The 19,100-nt window shown below is 36.5% G+C and overlaps 1 protein-coding gene across 1 annotated transcript; it reads left to right on the top strand.

The window, feature by feature from the left end:
• Positions 1-5,618: 5,618 nt before the first annotated feature.
• On the top strand, positions 5,619-18,688 carry LOC117335193 (mesenchyme-specific cell surface glycoprotein-like). The gene is made up of 11 exons (XM_033895176.1): positions 5,619-5,647; positions 7,372-7,570; positions 8,409-8,648; positions 8,954-9,146; positions 10,592-10,736; positions 11,424-11,538; positions 14,628-14,807; positions 15,708-15,776; positions 16,544-16,785; positions 18,176-18,384; positions 18,561-18,688. The coding sequence occupies exons 2-11, from the start codon at positions 7,396-7,398 to the stop codon at positions 18,655-18,657; spliced, it is 1,665 nt and encodes a 554-aa protein (XP_033751067.1). The 5' UTR covers positions 5,619-5,647; positions 7,372-7,395; the 3' UTR covers positions 18,658-18,688.
• Positions 18,689-19,100: the final 412 nt, after the last annotated feature.

Genomic DNA, 19,100 nt, shown 5'->3' with positions numbered 1-19,100 from the left:
TTTGAGTATGAGTGTCAGAAGTATATGGTTAAGGCCACCATTGCAATTTCTAGAAAACCTTTGTCAGCGTTCTAGATGCTTCATTCATTAAGGGATTTGGATCAAACTTCAAACACTTCTAAACGGCCGCAATATTTAGTGGGGCGATAAGGGACGTGGCTTGATTAAGCATACTCAGTATGTTTCTTTTTGTACTTTCTAAGCCATGGAACTAAAACTTCGAAAAGGACACTAACAGGAAATGCTGACTAAATATTACAATCTTGTTTATACTTTGACAAAGAAAATCTAAGCTAAGAAAGCTAACCCCAGATAAATAAGCCAATCCTTCATCGTCACTAGATAGATAGTCTAAACTATTATCGTCACCAGATCGATAACCCAAACCATCAAGTCGCAATCAAGGGAGCAGGTGACATCGATTACCTGAACGCCAACGTCAACAATTGGCGGGCAGATGACATCAGTTGCCTGAAATCCAATGTCAACAAGTGCTGAATAGATGACATCAGTTACTTGAAAGTCATTATGTAAGCTCGATATGTCATTTAGATAGCCTTCTCGGGGCTACGATAGCTCTGTCGTGGTTAGAGCGCCAGCGGCCATGTAATCTCAGCAAAAGATTACAGGTTCGTTATTCGACGCTCCCTACGTTACCCATGTCGGTTTGTGTGTCTAAGGAAGCTTGAAAACGGACCGATTGGTGCTGTCCTGGTTGTGTCCTTGGGCAAGACACTTTACCCTAATTGTTCAGAATGGCATGCGACAGGCCTCCCGTATCTTGTTCTGTGAGGTAGTCACCAGCTACTACAAGGAGACCCTGCCTCAAAATGACCCGAGCTGTTACTGATAGTAGACTGTGCAAGTAATTAGATACCAGTCTCAAAGTCAAAGACCTATTTACCGAAATCGAAGACATATTAGCTTTCACTACAATGTTGAATTTGTACTACATTATGGATAATGTTACTAACAATTCATCAAATTTTGTGTTTGGTGTTAACTACTGTAAGCGCTATATCAATGACATTTTGTTGTTCAGGTGATGGAAGGTGTAATCCGATAAAAAGGTGTTATATAGAGGTTTTATTGAAGAGTGATAAAGGGGCGTAACACCGAACGTGAGGTTTCCAGAAATGTTAGATAAACTTTATTTTCTATAGGGGTCGTCCTAGGATTCTTTACCCTTACAGACCACTCACCGATTCATTACTTTATGCCATCAAAGTTGGTTCCCTTGGCTATTCACTTAACCCAAATAAATCGCTGATGTACTTGCCTAATTAACTTTCTTAACTGAGGACGCAGATTGTCACAAAACAGATAAAAATATCATTTATTTTAACGTAATAGGAAAGTTTGAATCATAAACTTAATACATGCCCGTTCATATGTAGTTAGTCTGGATTATTTCACCGACATGACCACGCTTACAAAGGCGGTACCAGACATTAAACAAAACCCACGGCTCATTAAGAATGCCTGGGAGATGACGGGACTGCAATATGTTGTGAGTTATTAACGTACATTGTAATTAACGTACGTGTGTATACAGTGATACCGCTGAACAGTTCTCGGGACAGTCTATTTCGAATAATATATATACTCCAGGCGATTATTTGTTCTGAATGTTTGAATTAAATAAATAATTTGTTTGATTTGAACTTTGTTATGGTAAATATCATTTCGAGAATAAAGCGATGTGAAGTGCTATATATACATGTAACCTTACATAACTTACAACAGCGTGGGTAATAAAGTACGACGTATTCCGGATGACCATCCGGGATCCTCGGGACCGTACCTAATTAACTACATGTAAAACGTCGTCAAGAAGTTAATTAAGTCCGAGTTCAACCACAATATTAGTGTTCAGTGCGAAATGCTAAAACAATAAGTATACCGCCGATAATATTTATTTTTAAAGCATTTTTTGAAAAAAAATCATTTTTTGTGAACTAAGGACATTTTGAATGTCTTCCATGTTCAGTCAATTAAAAATCATTTAGCGTATAGACCTGCCCTAAAATCAAAACACCATTAATGTAAAGTTTTCACTTTTTGAAGGATAGTGGACATAGAAGACCACTCTGTTACACTCCAAACCCTACTATACACATGTACCTTTCCTAATATATGCCGGCATGTGTAGGCCACGTCTTCAGATGACTAATGTTGTTAACTATAAATAGGACGTTATGCGATATATTACATGACCGATAGCCACTAAACAAATCTTGCAACAATAGATAAATTTCATTGTTCTTTTGACATTACTTTTCTTCAAGTAAATAGCTTCCATGCCCATGATTTGAAATAATTTATTAAAGCGTTTCTATCTGATTGAGACTTTAAACATCTAATAATGTACCGTTTAAACCATTTTCACAAAGAGAGATGAGGGTGTAGGAAAGACATTAAAAGTAGGAAATCTAGAAACTGAAGACTTCACTAGCACAATTGGTTGCTTGGATGTTGCAAAAGCAGATGACAATAACTATACTGATGATATTGGCATGTGTACTAACTGTTTCAATAGTTATCTGAAACGAAAGTCGCAAGCTGAAGTTCAAAACGTTGGTGTTGGTGTTGATACGTAGCGGAACATCCCATTATTACCCATAGAGGGTCTTATTTCATGGCCAGTCTCCCATGCCAAATGCTCACCATGTGTGAAGAGTTCCATTAAAACCCGACCATTTTGCCCGAGCGCGTGAAACACTAACTCGTCTTTCATCACAAACTGTAGTGTCCTTGGTCCTCACGTATTTGCTAACATCATCTCATAGGGGAAAGATGTTAACCCTAACGTTGGCATTCGCACTGATAAAAGAGAAATGTTGACTTCCCAGCTACCTACAAGATCAAAGGAATTCATTAATGGATCTTTTCGAGATATCACATATGCCTATCAAAGCAGTATTCTTCCTTTACTCTGCGCTTCTCCTCTCTGGATGATGCAGATTGTAAAGCCTGCACAAGTTGGACAAGAACAAAGGTTCTTGAAATTCTTTCATATTGTTCGTCACATATAAACTCTGGTATTTACACTCCAAACCACGAGGATTCAATGCTGTTATTCATGGTAATAGTGAAGACGGATATATCGTGGAAATAGTGTTCACCTTTTTTAAACATGTCAGTTTCCAGTATATCGAAAACAGTTCATTCCATATTAAAAACATTACACATAATTATTGTGCCATTGATCCTTGGACGTGAACATCTAACAAGAGGGAAAACATTCTGGAGCACAACACAGTGTGCTCCGAAGCATTTGTTTGGCAAGCGGGCGACTGTCATTCTTGACTGTAGATATATCTTTGTTCCTAAGAGTTGTAATCACGAGCTCTAGCGAATCCCCTAGTTGGAGAAAGATAATGTTGTTGTTGATCTAGTGTTTAAGGATGCTTTGCCAGATTTGAAATCACGTAGTTAGAATTAAAAGGAAATGTCTTCAGCTTGACACACTCAAAATGATCACCTTCAAGCTAAACCTCGATAGATCCAAAACTAAATCCAGATAGGTAGTGGAGTCATATCACGGACGATTAAAACAATGACTGTTTTTTAAACATACAAATTTCATACGTTAGAAATTAGAATACTAACAACCTGTCTGAATGAAATCTGAGGGCTGACAACATGAAAGAGCGCCTTAGTGATGACAACTTATCTCAGCGTGTGAAATATGAGTCAGAGCTTACCGTAAGGTCAAGGTATTTGTCAGAAGTGGTGCAACTGCGAATAATTATGACTTTCCAAATTAGAAATTGAATAACTTCAGACAACATCCCCTGTGACACATAGTAAATATCATTGGCAGCTGGCTACATCAATTAGCACCTCAGTGACGATGGTAACTACGAGATCTATTGGCACTCACGGGACAATGCACGATGTCAGATCCACTTGAGGCATAAAAGCAGTGTAAAGTATAATGTTTAGTTCAGGCATCATAGCTCCGACACCATGGATTCCATAAAGGATGACTAGTGCCAATGTCCTAGAGAACCATGGAGTTATGTGCCCACGTAGCCAGTATCACGCACTATTTAGGATACTACATGCATTTGGGCACCAGTGAGCCTTTGCATTCCAAAGTCCAAAGGTTCAAGACAAACTTAGTTGATATAGATTTCACTATCAACCGTCATCTTCCAGGTATAAGGTATGACCGACTTGGACAATTAGAACCAACCACGATGTAAAACGACATTGCCAGATTCTAGGACGATGAAGCCATATTGGATTCTAGATTAGATGGTTTAATGTGTAAACCAGCATGAATCTATCATGTAGTGTTCTTGTCAGGAAATTGAGTCAGCAGTGGTAAGAACATTTAATATTTGTGGTTATCAGGAAACATGGCGGCCATTTTCAAAATGAAACTTTAGTTGGTTATCAGTGTAGATGTCAGTCCCCGTGTAATGAAACCAAGCATACACGTTTTGTTTCAGTTCACTTGATAATATTCCGGGTTTTTTTTTCTTTTGAAATTAAATAGCAATATTGTCAATCAATTTTGATTACTTTGCAAAAGACTCCTAATGACTATTTTGGGCATTCAACTTTTTGAAGATGTTTTAAGCAGATTATTACGAATGGACTGCAATAGAAAATTGTATTCTTGACTATCAGAAAATTTTGCCTGATGTAAAAAGAGCATGTTCTTACTCAAAATCCATCACATTTGTATTTCCTGTTCCTAATGCAATCAAACGTGTAACTCAGCATGTTCATGTTCATATTTGTCAAAAAAGGGTGCTTCGTTATTGCGTATGTGCATGTTTGAACTTAAATGCCTATTTGTAAACGTAGGACTGCAGAGGCTACCACTAGTACATACCAGCTATCGTATTTGTCTCTTGGGCCATTTTGAAACCCGACCTTTATTAGCGAATTTTATCTGTAGAGTATGGAAAGCCGTATGGCACCCCCGACTCCGTTCGCGAATGTTTAATTAGAAATAATAACACTTGAAATAGGGTGATAGGCCAAAAGTGTTGTAGGTGGGTTAAACAGTAAAGAGATAAACAAATAGCGTCATACCGAGGTTTTCAATGAAAATTTTATGTAAAGTAGTAAACTTGGACATTTCCCGGGATTTTATTATAAGGGGATTAACACAAGGCATAGTACCGAAGTTTTACTTGCAGTGATAATAGAGGATATCATACCAAAGTTTGTACTTAAAAGGGTTAAACGAGGAGTGTTATATCGAGGTTTTCGGAAGATAAACGAGTGGCGTAATACATGTACCAATGTTTTCAGAGGAGTGATAAACTCGGGCGTTATAACAAGGTTTAACTTAGTGACAGTTAAGTCCCTTCATTTGTATCAGAGTTGTGAAATTTCTGTAATCATATGTGATATAGCTGAAGTCCCGTCATTTGTGTCAGAGTCGTGAGATTTTTGTAGAACTATGTAAGAAGTCCCGCCATTATTAGATCATTTGTTTATATAACATCAACCAAAGGGGAGTTACACAAGTTCGTTTATGTAAGATCTTCAATGGATGACCGTAACATACTTGTTTAACTCGGGATAGTCTTGTGAGAAAATCCAGGTGACAATAACTATAAGATAAAAGTCCATGACGTAAGTGATAGCCCAATGATTAGACTGATCGCTGTCCACAGGTAAGGTGAGATTTGATAATTTTCTCTTAAATCAAAAATAATTCATAAGTTCATTACAAGAATTTTCGATGTCTTCTATGTTTATGTAACGTTTTCTTAACTATTTGGTCCCTTAAAAACTCCAAAAAGAAAAAAATAATGAGGCAAAAGACATGGTCGCAATTTTTGCAGTTTTACAACGGATATGTTTCCCCGTCAAAGTTTCGCGTTTATTCCTTATCTTAAATAATCTACAGAGGAATATTAGATATTTTGATTAAAATGTCACTTTGTAAGATATTGCCAAATGTGCTTCCTTGTGGAACAACATAAGTTGAAAGACTTGTTAAGAAATTCCCGTTACAGTGACCGACATGTATATTACAGTTGATGTTTTACCATGTAAAAATGAGTTGTCACATAAGAGATATAAGGTATAGCTATATACCAAGCTATGAAGTAAAACGACACCCTTTAAATATTGATGTCTCTAAACAAAACCAGGCACGTGCTTAAATGACCCTGGCTGTTAATAGGACGTTAAACAAAAACAAACAAACAAGTTAGTAAACAATGCTTCACAGAGAAAGCCGAATGATGTCACGTAGGTATGCACGTAGTTAAATCCGCGTGCCATTACATTCCAAAAATAGAATGGATTAAGATATTTATATATAAAAACTCAAACTTTTTCCAGGGAAGCTATTTTTAAATTTTTACCTATCAATTATTATGACCTGAACTTTTGAATAAAAAATCATACTGACTGACGAAATCTATATCAACATTATTTATGAATAGTTTCCTATCAGGCTACATATCTATTTTGAACTTCATAATATACTGGCCAATCAGAGGCTGTCAAACATTTACCCCTGGCTCAACTTTGGATACACAGGGAAAAGTTTCTAAAGTTTATTTTCTAATTGGCTGTTTGCTCCCTAATACGATCAATGAAGCTAATGCGAAAGTATGGTCAAATGTCGAATCTTCGAGGGAATACACGCCTTTATCAAAACATAACTTTAACAAGAGAAAGATACAAATCACGAAACAAAGTTACATAGTATATACCCAGGAACATTATGAAGAATTGCTTATTTGACACGAAAATTCCTTCAGCTGAGTGAACGCGAAAAGCCCCTGTTCAGTTAATGACAAAATGTTTTAGGTGTTGTTGATATGGACGATTCATAATATAATATTCATGATTTATAATTATAACAATGCAAAACATGTCGTCATCGTTTACGCTACCACGGGGATTATCTGAAGGTTTCTGATGTTTTATGTCTTTTAGAAATTTTATTTTGGGCTGACTAACATCACTCCTGCCAAAGCACAATCCTTCATTGTATTCATTTCATAATCCAACTCCGAATTTCCAAACATTTCGCAGCCATATTTTTAGTGAATCACGTGATTATAAGTCGCATCGGATACTATTTTCTGCATGAAGATTTCCCTGTGTCACGCGAAATCTCGCCAGATCATGTCAGATCATTACAAGCATGGTTGCCAAAATGCAGAAAACACAGAGTTGGATTACAAAATGAATGGACTGATCTGTTTATGTGTGGTGACATGTGAGTGCGTACGGTCTGGTATGTCGACAAAATTTTCTACTAATACGACGGTATTGAATAGTTAAAATATACGATGAAGTACCGATGCAAAATCGGAAAATTTCGGATTACTACTGGGTACGTTACAAAATGGACTGAATGCTTTATTTGCTTATTTCTTTCAGAGTTTCTAGACAACGTACGCCACCATGAGAACGACTTTACTCTTCCTGATGGCTATATCTATGGCCACAGCTACTGTCACTCTCACCAACGTTGGCTATATGAACCTGGGAAACTGTCAGACGGGGAATACAAATTTGTTTGACGAAGGGGCATATAAGGCTGCTTTTGATCCATCTACCAGACTTCTTTATGTTACAGGTTAGTTTTCATTGTTGAACGTTCTATAAACACGTTTCCAAACTACCTAGCGATTGATGACTACTCAAGAACAGTCTTACGTTACCCTATGATGGCAATGCCATATCGCTGGTTATAGGGACACCGGAATGACAAGCTGTATCATTGCGATGAGGCAGATTATGAGAAGACTTTTTTCTATCAGAACACCTGTTCTTATTTTCATTCTACTTTTTTAAGGGTCTGCATGCAAATATAATCTTTTATTTGTATTTGCCTTCGTTTTATCAATTTTGAATGAAATTTGATTTGAATTAAGATTTCGTTTAATTTGGATATTCTCCGTTATGGGGCAAACCCGAGGCGTTACGTACGGGGAAACAAGTACCTTTTGTTAAGACTGTGGTACATGTATGTCACAACATGGGGACCCAACCCAAAATAAAAACTTTCATCACAGGAGCTAACGCTCAACTTAAGGCCGAAGACTTGGCACTATCAAGGGATGAACGCAGAAAATCCCAAAATGGAACTTCAGATACAATTTTAACGCTTCATACAGGGATTACGTACACAAACTATTCTAATTGGTCAAGCAATATTTTGCCTTTTACTTAATCTAGTAATCTTATATTATTGTTTTCTGTTATGTTATTTTCCAAATCATCAAAACACTTTAACACTGAATGATCAGCAATCTCAATGTTAACACAGAAACACATATTGGAACAAGAGTCGACCGACATACTGTACTGACAGGAAGTATATTATTTAAAACTAAGTTCTCCATTCTCGCCATTATTGCTTCCTTCCATAATACTTGGTTTTTGTCCTGTACAGCGCCTATTTTATCTTTAAGGTGATAAATGTGTGCGTGTCGTCAGTATAGAAAATCCTTCGCAGCCGACCGTTTTGAACACTCGTTTGTTCACCAACGCAAATGACGGGCGACTGGTAGATATAGCTATGTGTGGAGGCAACGTAGCTGTGCTGTTTGAGAGCGTGTTTGGGTTGACAGAGGGCCATCTCTACATGTGTGAGAGATACAACCCTCTCTCTAATCCTCCATTCTACTGTGAACGTTACGACCGGATCACAGGTATGATTTTTTCACTATTGTTATAATAAATCCTTATTTTCTTTAGTAATGAAAGCTTTGACGATGGTTCACCAAATCAATGGAATAGAATTAGAAAAATAAATAAAAAGATAAATAAAAATGATAATGATAACATATTATAGTCCCTCTTCCTAATCTCCCCGTCAATGAATTCTTCAGGAAATGCTTTTAATTTTTTATTGACAGTAATTAGTCTAATGCCATTTTTCTGCTAGTAACAGTTAATGTGACATTAATGTCGAGGTGTAAATTACAGATATATATATATTTTTTCTACATTTCAGTTGGTGAATCTCCGAAGAGCATGACTTTCACCAAAGATTGTTCAAAGTTACTTGTTGCTAATGAGGCCCGGGCTGGTATGTTAAATGGAGTATTCACAGATCCCGACGGAACGGTATCTATTATCAACATGTCACGTATCGCAACCAACGATCCATGCACCAGAAAACTCTCTTTTAGCCACTTCAACAATGGGTAAGATACTGTGGATTAGGTGGAGTGTCCTGTCAGCGGATGGCAGGAAGGCGCATTCGCTATTTCAGTTAAAGATGGCCAATATCCATCGCTTTCTATCTTCGTTGTTAACCGTCAATTATGGCAAGCCAACTTAACATTTATTCAAGGAGCAATGTCGATTCTGTATTTTATCGAATTATATGATATATCTTATATAATTAAGATATCTTATATAGCATATAAGATATCTCATATAGAAATTAAATGAGATATCTTATATAATTATATAAGATATCTTATATCGCATATAAGATATCTCATTTCATTTTCTATATAAGATGTCTTATATATTATATAAGATATCTCATATGTTATATTAGATATCTTATATAATTTAAATCTCGTTGCTATATAAGATATCTTATATAGGAACGATATTTCTAGGCAATAAACCAAGAAACTAATTTCTCCCTTGAACAGAGCACGTGGTCCAATGGCACTATGGCGGAGAAGGATAGATTATTCGATGGCATTGAACATTGTGTTGAAAAAGCCGAACATTTTCTTTTACATGACAACGGTTTATCAGAACATATACTAGGCTATATAGATGATTCTAAAGCAGCACTAAATGTATTAAAAGATCCATGAATAAATGTTAAGTTGGCTTGCCATAGTCAATTGTTCGCCCTCTGCCGACCGTTTTTCACAATTTGACTACTCTTAATACATATCGAATCTATTTTGACAAACGTTTCCAAGGATTATCCGCGAGAAAAGTTATTCAATCGGTTTTACATAGAGACAAATTTAGTGTAGCATGTTTGGCCAAATGATCAGAGGGTAAAACGCAGGGCTCACAAGGACTTGATTACGGAGATGAAAAATAAACATTCATTTTTCTCTCTCTCAAATATCACAGCTAAACGGTCGTTAACGTACATGGTATGATGGAGTATTAGCATACAGCTTCATTACAACAGATAACAAGAAAGGCTAGTATGTATAAAATCTGGTTCGCTTCAAGTTTATCAGCATTTATTTTTTTAATCTGCATGCCTGCAATTAATTGATACAAATTAAAGTTGACCAATTGTGCAGCTCCTTTGAAGTGTATCTTGTACCATCGTCGGAAACATTCGGTTAATTGCACTACGCTACGCTTCACTTATCATAGCGTAGCGTAGTGCAATCAACCATGGGTCTCCGACGATGATCTTGTACATGTGTTTTGTAATCTCTCACCATCATTATTTCTGTTATCAGTATCCCAAAATTAAAACTGAGCGCGTAAAATACAAACAATCTACAATCGTCGTTTGAATTGGACAGCTCTAACTTGTAGGCAAACATGAAATGTTGCGCTGGCTTGCAATATAATGTTAACCTGCAAACCCCTGCCTTTTATAACTACTGTAAATACGAAGTCCAAAGCTAAATTGTTCCTTTTTTGGTATTTCCAGATATGCAGGTTACCTACAGCAAGGAATTAGATGGCCTTACCGTGGTGACCATAACAACGGCATAGTCACCCAATTTTCCCAGGACATTGAGCCGGAAGAGATTGCCATCAGTGATAATGGAGAGTGGGCTTACGTGACACTTCCGGTAAATTGCAATGGTTAACATTGTCTAGATTATAGTATAGCATATGCTCGTAACTATGAAAAACATATCTGATGTGTATTTTCACTGTCTTACCTTAGTCTTTGCTTTCTGCACTGGTAGTCACCATTTTTAAGTTCGTGATATTCACCATCTTCAGACCATGTGATTCCGCACCGTGATATATATACAGGTGGAAAATACCTGATTTAGATTCACCTCACCACTGTTCATACATGTATATGTATATATTGTTACCTCCGTCCCCTTTACGGAGTTATTTAAAAAAAAAAAAAGGTAAATGTCAAATTTGGTGTTACATTTGTTTAGTTGTTCTTGGTTTAAAGGTTTTATCAGAGTCACTGCTACCGTAGATAGAAAAGCATCGGCCAATTCAGGGTCTTGGATCCAAGGACTTCATTTCGATTGAATTTTGATGGGTTGTTTTTTCATGGTGCCAAGAACGAAGTTTCTATTTATATATCAAAAAACGTCAAAATGTGATTCTTACTTTCATTGGAGCCATGCATAAGTGTTTAGTTTTTAGCTTTAATATTTTGGGTCCAGCCTTTTTTCTTTTCTTTTTCTTTACATTTATCCTGAAAACAAGCCGTTCGTTTAACACCACATACTATGCTTCTGATATAAACGTTACAGTCTAAAACTGTCTGTTGTAACCAATCTTTGAAGGAAAACAATGCGATGGCGGTTATCAACCTCCTGAACGAGGAGTGGGACGACATATACCCGTTAGGAACGAAGAGTTGGAGTAATTTGGGACTCGACGCTAGCGATTTTGATACAGGTGAGTCGTCATGATTCAGAGAGTCACATACATTTCTTAGAGCCCAGTATCGCAGGTGACTTGTGGCATTCAACCGGAGACTTTCCCTGTGTCTTAAATAGAGCGAAGTACATACTGTCAAATCGACATCACCTAGAGTGTCCCCTCGGTCCCAACATTTTAAATTTCACATTACGATAAACTGCGAAATGCAGATGCACACTACGGGTTTAAAAAAATCCTAATATCAATGTTAAGGTCGCTGTTACTAAAAATGAAACCGATAATACGTTGTCAAATATGCATCTTGTAAGTTCTTTACACAAAGCTAAACTTATGAAATTTCGAATGATGATATATTATGGTATACTGATGTACTACAGAGCTTTAAAACGTTCTTAGGATCGAGGTTGCTTTTATTAGATTTGGGGAAAAATAAAGGTAAAATGACAAACATTAGGTCTAAAGTAAAGATCAAATTTTATATCATTTCACTGATGATGTTGGGCAGTAAAGCTGGTCGGAATTTAAAAAAAGGGTACTGACCAAACGTCAATGTATCTTTTAAAAATATATTCACGGATGAAATTTTTTTATTATAATTTTTGTTCAGGGTGAAGGTCACTGGGTTGAAGGTAAAGGTCAAATTCTATATAGACATGAAGCAATACTAGTCTGATTAAAACAAGTAGTCACCTGATCAAAGATCACTGGGTTAAAGGTCAAGGTAATTTTGGTCCAATTGTTAGAGTAGATCATGCATTCACGTTAGCCAAGCAAATATGGGGAGACGGAAGAAGGAACTAAAGCCACGTAGAAGTATATGTTGTTAAACGTCAACCCCAAGAAAATATTGACAGACAGCTTTTTGAAGGTAATGGGAAATATCAACTACAAGGGTTGTAGTTTAATGGGATATCATATGAAATACTCATTAAAAGATTTCCAGTCGAACGTCAAACTTATGTTGAGAACAACTTATGAGAGTTATCCCCCTTTTAGCCCCGATGCATAGTAAAGGCAGTTAGGAAGCATGTTGGGCTGTGACACCCAGAAAACGACATGGCAACGTGATTAATTAAATACAAAAATAGGGAAGATAACTCCACTTCATGTGAGAAAAGAGAAAACCAAAGTAATGTGTTGCATTTTAAATATTTTTATGGTAAGGTTTTTAATCTTCTATAATGTAATATTTATCATAATCTATCACTGCTAGAAAGGTTATATACTTTTATTCAAAGATTTGATTTCAGGAAAATTAACAGGTATAACATTTTTGTAACAAAACAAATGGTGGCACAAAGATCTCTTTTGTCAATTTTCATGAAAAATCGCTTCATCATTTCCTGACTATTTCGTATCCCAAAACTATCTAAGATTATGCAATCTTTGATTACAAGCAAAGGGTGTCGATATCAAGTATTTTGATAACTAATTTTAGGAACGTTGCAGATACATTGGGTCAATAATGGGAAGTATCCGCGCGAACAGGAAATTACAGAGGAAAACAACAAAATACACACCTTACATTTATATGTGTATAGAGATCTCATAAAGAAAAAAGCTCAACAAAATGAATCCCAAAAAGTAACAGTACATGGCAATATTTTACATAAATGACTACGACTAGTACAATCAAGCATCTTGAAAACAACCACTACACTCCTAAACCTCACTACAACAGTATTTCCAGGACAATGAAAATGGAGTAAGTCCCCTTCGACGTAGGGAGCTGCAGGCCAGTAAGCATACTCCCGGCTCCCAACACTCACACATCTACTTTCACCGCTGCCCATGAATTTATAGCTGGATTTGAGTGTTTGCATTATTCAGAGTTAGAGAGGATTTCAAAACGGCAAAACAAATATGCAGGCTGCATCCTCGTGAATCTCTCAAAGGCATTTGACTGCCTACATGCCTCATAACCGTAATCATATCATCAACCGTAATCTTCTAAAACTTCGAAATCACGAAATATTAACTTTAATCTTCCAAAACTGCCAAATCATGAACTATCAATCGTAATCTTCTAAAACTTCCAAATCACGAACTATCGACCGTAATCTTCTAAAACTTCCACATTACGAACCATCAGTCTTAGTCTTCTAAAACTTCCAAATCATGAATTAACTGTAATCTTCTAAAACTTCCAAATCACGAACTATCTACCTTAATCTTCTAAAACTTCCAAATCACGAACTAACAACCGTAATCTTCTAAAACTTCCAAATCAGGAACTATCAACCTTAATCTTCTAAAACTTCCAAATCACGAACTATCAACCTTAATCCTCTAAAACTTCCAAATCAGGAACTATCAAATATAATCTTCTAAAACTTCCAAATCAGGAACTAACAACCGTAATCTTCTAAAACTATCGTCTAAAACTTCTAAACCACAAACTATCAACCGTAATGTTCATAAAGTTCTAAATCACGAACTATCAAGTTCGCCATCAACTCTATTGTCAAATTATCTTAAAAACAGTAAACAACATCTTGTTTGCTATCTATACAAGCAAAACTTCAGGGATTTTATAAATTAGTCCACCGGGGTAAATTCTTGACCCAATGAACACTTACGTAAATGACATTTCTCTCTTCTTATAACATTACAACCATGCGACTATTCCAATGACAACACAATCAGTACTCACACTAACTTTACCATACACTGGATCACAGACAACTATATACGTGTAAACTCCATGCCACTGCATTTTTGTTAAAATCTTCCTTCAATGAAATGCGAACTAGAAATACATTATTAGGGGTCATAACTATTTCCTACTTCATTTTCACATACATATTTCTGATATCTGCAAAAGAGCGTCCAAAAAGCTAGAACGTATTGGAAAACTACTTTAGCGCTCCCTATTACATCTAATTTTTACTATTCCCAACATGTCGAAATTTGTTTCAACTTCATACATTTTATCTCCCGAAATCTGTGTCTTTGGGATTTCCTTTCAAAAGTCAAGATCTTTATTTGATATTGAATTTTGTACAGCTACTTTTATACATACAAATGATAATGGATAAGGAAAATATACCAATGTCATTATCGGGTTTTCAAAACATTGAGCGCCGAAACATTCACTCTAACAGGTTCATCGATGAATAATTATGAGGTCAAGGGAATGTACCAGCCGACCGGCGCCATCTTTGTTCGGGCCTCGACAGTGTCTTACGTCGTAACGGCCAACACGGGAGCCCCGAAGATGTATACAAGCGATCAACAAGGGTTCACCTTCACGGACGCTGTCCGAACACAGGATGCGCTGAATTGTAAGTAAACTAAGCACGTATTTAAACGGTTCTGGTTTCCGTGCATTTGAACCTCAGTTGTCACATCTTCGGACTATAAACTGCAAGGCGTTAACATACATCTTGCTCTCATTTCTCTTCTAAAGTACACCAGGCACCTATTATTCTTCCTCCATTACAATGTACGCTCAGCACATTAAGTACACCAGGCGCATTTAACTCTCCCATTACAATGTACATTCAGCACAGAGTGTACACCAGGCGCATGTAACTCTTCTTCCATTACAAGGTACATTCAGCACAGAAAGTACATCAGGCGCCTGTAACTTTTCCTCCATTACAAGGTACATTCAGCACAGAAAGTACAACAGGCGCCTGTAACTTTTCCTCCATTACAAGATACGTTCAGCACAGTAAGTACACCAGGCGCCTGTATCTCTTCTTCCATTACGATGTACGTTCAGCACAGTAAGTACACCAGGCGCCTGTATCTCTTCTTCCATTACGATGTACGTTCAGCACAGTAAGTACACCAGGCGCCTGTATCTCTTCTTCCATTACGATGTACGTTCAGCACAGTAAGTACACCAGGCGCCTGTATCTCTTCTTCCATTACGATGTACGTTCAGCACAGTAAGTACACCAGGCGCCTGTAACTATTCCTCCTTTACAAGGTACGTTCAGCACATTAAGTCCTCCAGGCGCATTTAACTCTTCTATTACGATGTACGTTCATCACAGTAAGTACACCAGATTATTGTAATTAATTCCTTTTACAAAGGACGCTCAACTCAGTAATTAATCAATTCGCTAACGTGTGTGCATATGTGAATTTTTTTTTATTCTTTTTTTTTTTTTTTTTTTTCGCTATTTGCGTTTTCTCTTGCCTTGAATACATATTTGCTGATTTTTATTTTGAAGCTGGACTCGTAGATCAATCGGAATTATCAAGCAATCTGGCATATGATATGGCTTCAACCAATAGGTTAGGTAAGTGTTAATGAATCACTGGATTAATTACAAACGTTCGAATTGCGTGAATTGTATCTATCGAGGACGTTCACTTTTCTTTCTATGTTAATAGCTATGCAGTTCTTTGTTATTTTCCACACCTTTGCTTATGTACGATATGTTCTGACCCCAAATTCTGCAACCTCTGGTAGAATTGCCCTATCCCACATACCTACATATAATGGACTCTACTAATCCTTGCGATTCCCAGAAACATTTACAAATTGCTGTTTTAAGTGACCTTCAAACAATTCTATCATCTTGTTCAACTCCATACAACGACTGTCTAGCTGGAAACGCTGTAACTGGCAATCTGTTCATTATAGATAATGTAACCCCACAGGAGATGTTCGTGAAATGTTTAAGTATCGAGAAACGTGGAATAAATGGAATGTAAATTGCTAGTATTTATTGATCGCATTGAAGGCTACGTCAGAGAATTGGGAAAACGATATTGTTTTCAGAGTGGATCGAATCCATCAGGTCCATCGTACTTCAATATTGTAATCCTTGTCGGTTAGCTACAATGATGTAGGAAATCCTCGTTAATATTGAATTCCTAAACACTCACAGTTGTATTACCTGATAGCAGTCACATTGAATTGTGACATTATATAAGCAAAATTTTAATTAATCATAAACGTCTGCTCCCACAGCGTTGCCAATATTGGTTGTTACTATACTGCAGCTTATTTCCCTTTCATCACTAAGAATAGGATATTTATTTAGAACTGTAATTTTTGCAGGAAGGGTTTATATTAGTAACCATGACGGCAAGAGTGACATAAACAACCTTATCAAAGACGTGCATTTGTTCGGGGGTCGTGACCTCGGCTTCTACAACACAAACACAAACACGTTTACCTATACAACAGGCGATGATCTGGAAAGAAAGGCCGCCGAATTTTATATTGAAGTGTTCAACGGCGACTGCTCCAACGCATCAGTCACTCCGGCCGCTGAGATGGATAGTAGATCGACATACATGGTATACTAAAAAAAGTATCTCTATATTGCGAATTCATGTACATATTGTCGAAATCATGGCCGTTTTTAAGCTACGTAATTTGTATCGCTTTAAGCATGTGCGGTTCGCCTATTGATTTTAAACTAACAGGAATACGACAACAACGACAAAAGATTTGGTGATTTCTATTTCAATGTGGACAGATTGTAAATCAGATACCGAATCGTACATTATTGTCAGATACTGAAACTCATATATGTTATACGGGCATTTCCATTCTCCTGTTATAAAACATCATAAATCATTATTAAGATATTCCTTAAGGGGCATCTTAACTGCAAATCTTACCAAAACAGTGATATCTTATAAGCGTATAAATTTCTACTTTGGTGGAATTTAACAGAAATAATCTGGTATGTATAATGTCAAACCGTTGAACTTGCTGGTGATTTGTTAAGCTGTTTGTAAATTTCAACAAAACATACGAAAAATGCTTGTTTTAAGGGGTCATAATTAGCTCATTTGTATCGCATATATTGCACAAACTAGCCATGTCGTTTTGCTTACAAGTGTCTAAAGCACAAAATAGGAGCATTGATTTGACCAGATTTGACTTTATTATGTGCATGAACACTAGTTTTATGTTGACCTTGAAATGCAAATGTCGGTCGTTAATGGTATCACAATACGAATATGGAGGAGGTATTTCAAATATAAAAATAATGCTCTTATTAAACGCTATAAAGAACTCTAGAAATGACAAGAAGACTGCTTTTAGAAAAAAAGATGTTCAACCGATGAGTTTGGGGTAAACTATGCCTATAAGGCCACTAACTCATCAGTTTAACAATTTGGCCAAAAAGGTCCTTCTTATTATGATCAGATGTCTTATAAAAACTATGATATTGGAACGTTTTTATTGATTGAAATGCCTCCTTTTATGCCATTTTTGTGCAATTTTATTCACAGTCGCCATTTGCATTTCAAGGTCAAAATAAAATATTTGTTAAAACGTACATAAAGTTAAATCCGGTCAAATGAATGTTCTTTCCCTGTGTTATACACACTTGTGAGCATAACAGCTTGGCTATTTTTCAGGTTTGTTTATTTGCGTGACTTAGAATTATTAATGTTACATCTTACCACAAAGTAACTCTATAGATGAAACTGATAGCATATACAGCAAATTATTGGTGATTGTTAGAAACTTCATGTCCACAAAAACATTTTGGTATGTTACATGACTACATTTGTGTATTTTGTGTTTGAAATTTAACATTTGGTCCCATTCTCCTCTTACTTTCCATGGCGACTGTGGGGAAAATGTAATAATTAAGATAGCTACTTATGTCGACTCGGAGTTGTTATTCGGTTTCACTAACAAATCACTCTTCTTTTGTTATTCTTGAAGGGCCCGGAACCAAATGTCCTGGCTAGTGGAGAATACAATTCTGTACCGATTGTAACAGCTGCTACAAGGAACGGACTTATATATGTGTATTCTTTCTCCTCGAATACTCCCCTATTCGAGAGTGTACACAGACTGGGAGACCCTTTTGTGGCGTGGGGTCAGTCGCAGGGTTCTACGGCAGCCGGGGACGGGCTCATTTCCGATATGGGGTAAGTGTTTGATACCGGGTAAAGAAATGGATTCCTAAAGGGTAATATAAAAAAAACGTTGAAATGACATGGAGCAATAATTTCAACCGCTTACCTGGAATTTGAATTTTGGAGACTTTTTCTCATTTCTTTTGACGGTAATTTGTAAAATGCTAATTATCTACAATATTTTCCAGTTACATCGCTCAAAATGTTCTCGGAGGAAATCCTTTTCTGTATGTGATCAGCAGAGGAACTGGGTCTGTCAGTATTAAAGAAATTGCGAATGTATAATCTTTAGTATAATAAAATATCAAAACCTTACCTTTCCTGACTTTGCTTGTTATTAACCATTACCTTCTACTCTTGAATTTGTATTACATATTAACAGTGTGTTCTCCGTTTGTAATCAATCGATATCTACCCATTAAAGTGATATCACATTCGCACTACCACATGAAGACCAACATGGACATACTTACCATACACATGCAGCTCATGCACAGGAGAAGTACACTTAAATGATCGTGGCTGTTGATATGACGTTAAACAATACACGGGAGGTCGTCCTTAAATGATCATGGCTGTTGATAGGACGTTAAACAATACACACAGATATAAATTTTGTACAACATATTTTTGTATTCACAATCTGCAATAAGTATTGTAAAACGAGTAATTTACATTATAATTCGTAGCAAAACGTGTATTTGTAATTCAATATTAAGTTATACATG

This window comes from Pecten maximus, chromosome 9 (assembly GCF_902652985.1).
Source record: "Pecten maximus chromosome 9, xPecMax1.1, whole genome shotgun sequence".
Taxonomy (NCBI): domain Eukaryota; kingdom Metazoa; phylum Mollusca; class Bivalvia; order Pectinida; family Pectinidae; genus Pecten; species Pecten maximus.
Note: the sequence above shows the minus strand (reverse complement) of the source record. Positions and strands in the feature narration are given on the sequence as shown.

Bases quoted from the DNA above. Each gene is read 5' to 3' on its own strand.
- LOC117335193 (XM_033895176.1), top strand. From the start codon at position 7,396: ATGAGAACGACTTTACTCTTCCTGATGGCTATATCTATGGCCACAGCT. The intron at 9,147-10,591 runs GTAAGATACTGT...TGGTATTTCCAG, and splicing joins TTTAGCCACTTCAACAATGG to ATATGCAGGTTACCTACAGC. The intron at 15,777-16,543 runs GTAAGTGTTAAT...TAATTTTTGCAG, and splicing joins GGCTTCAACCAATAGGTTAG to GAAGGGTTTATATTAGTAAC.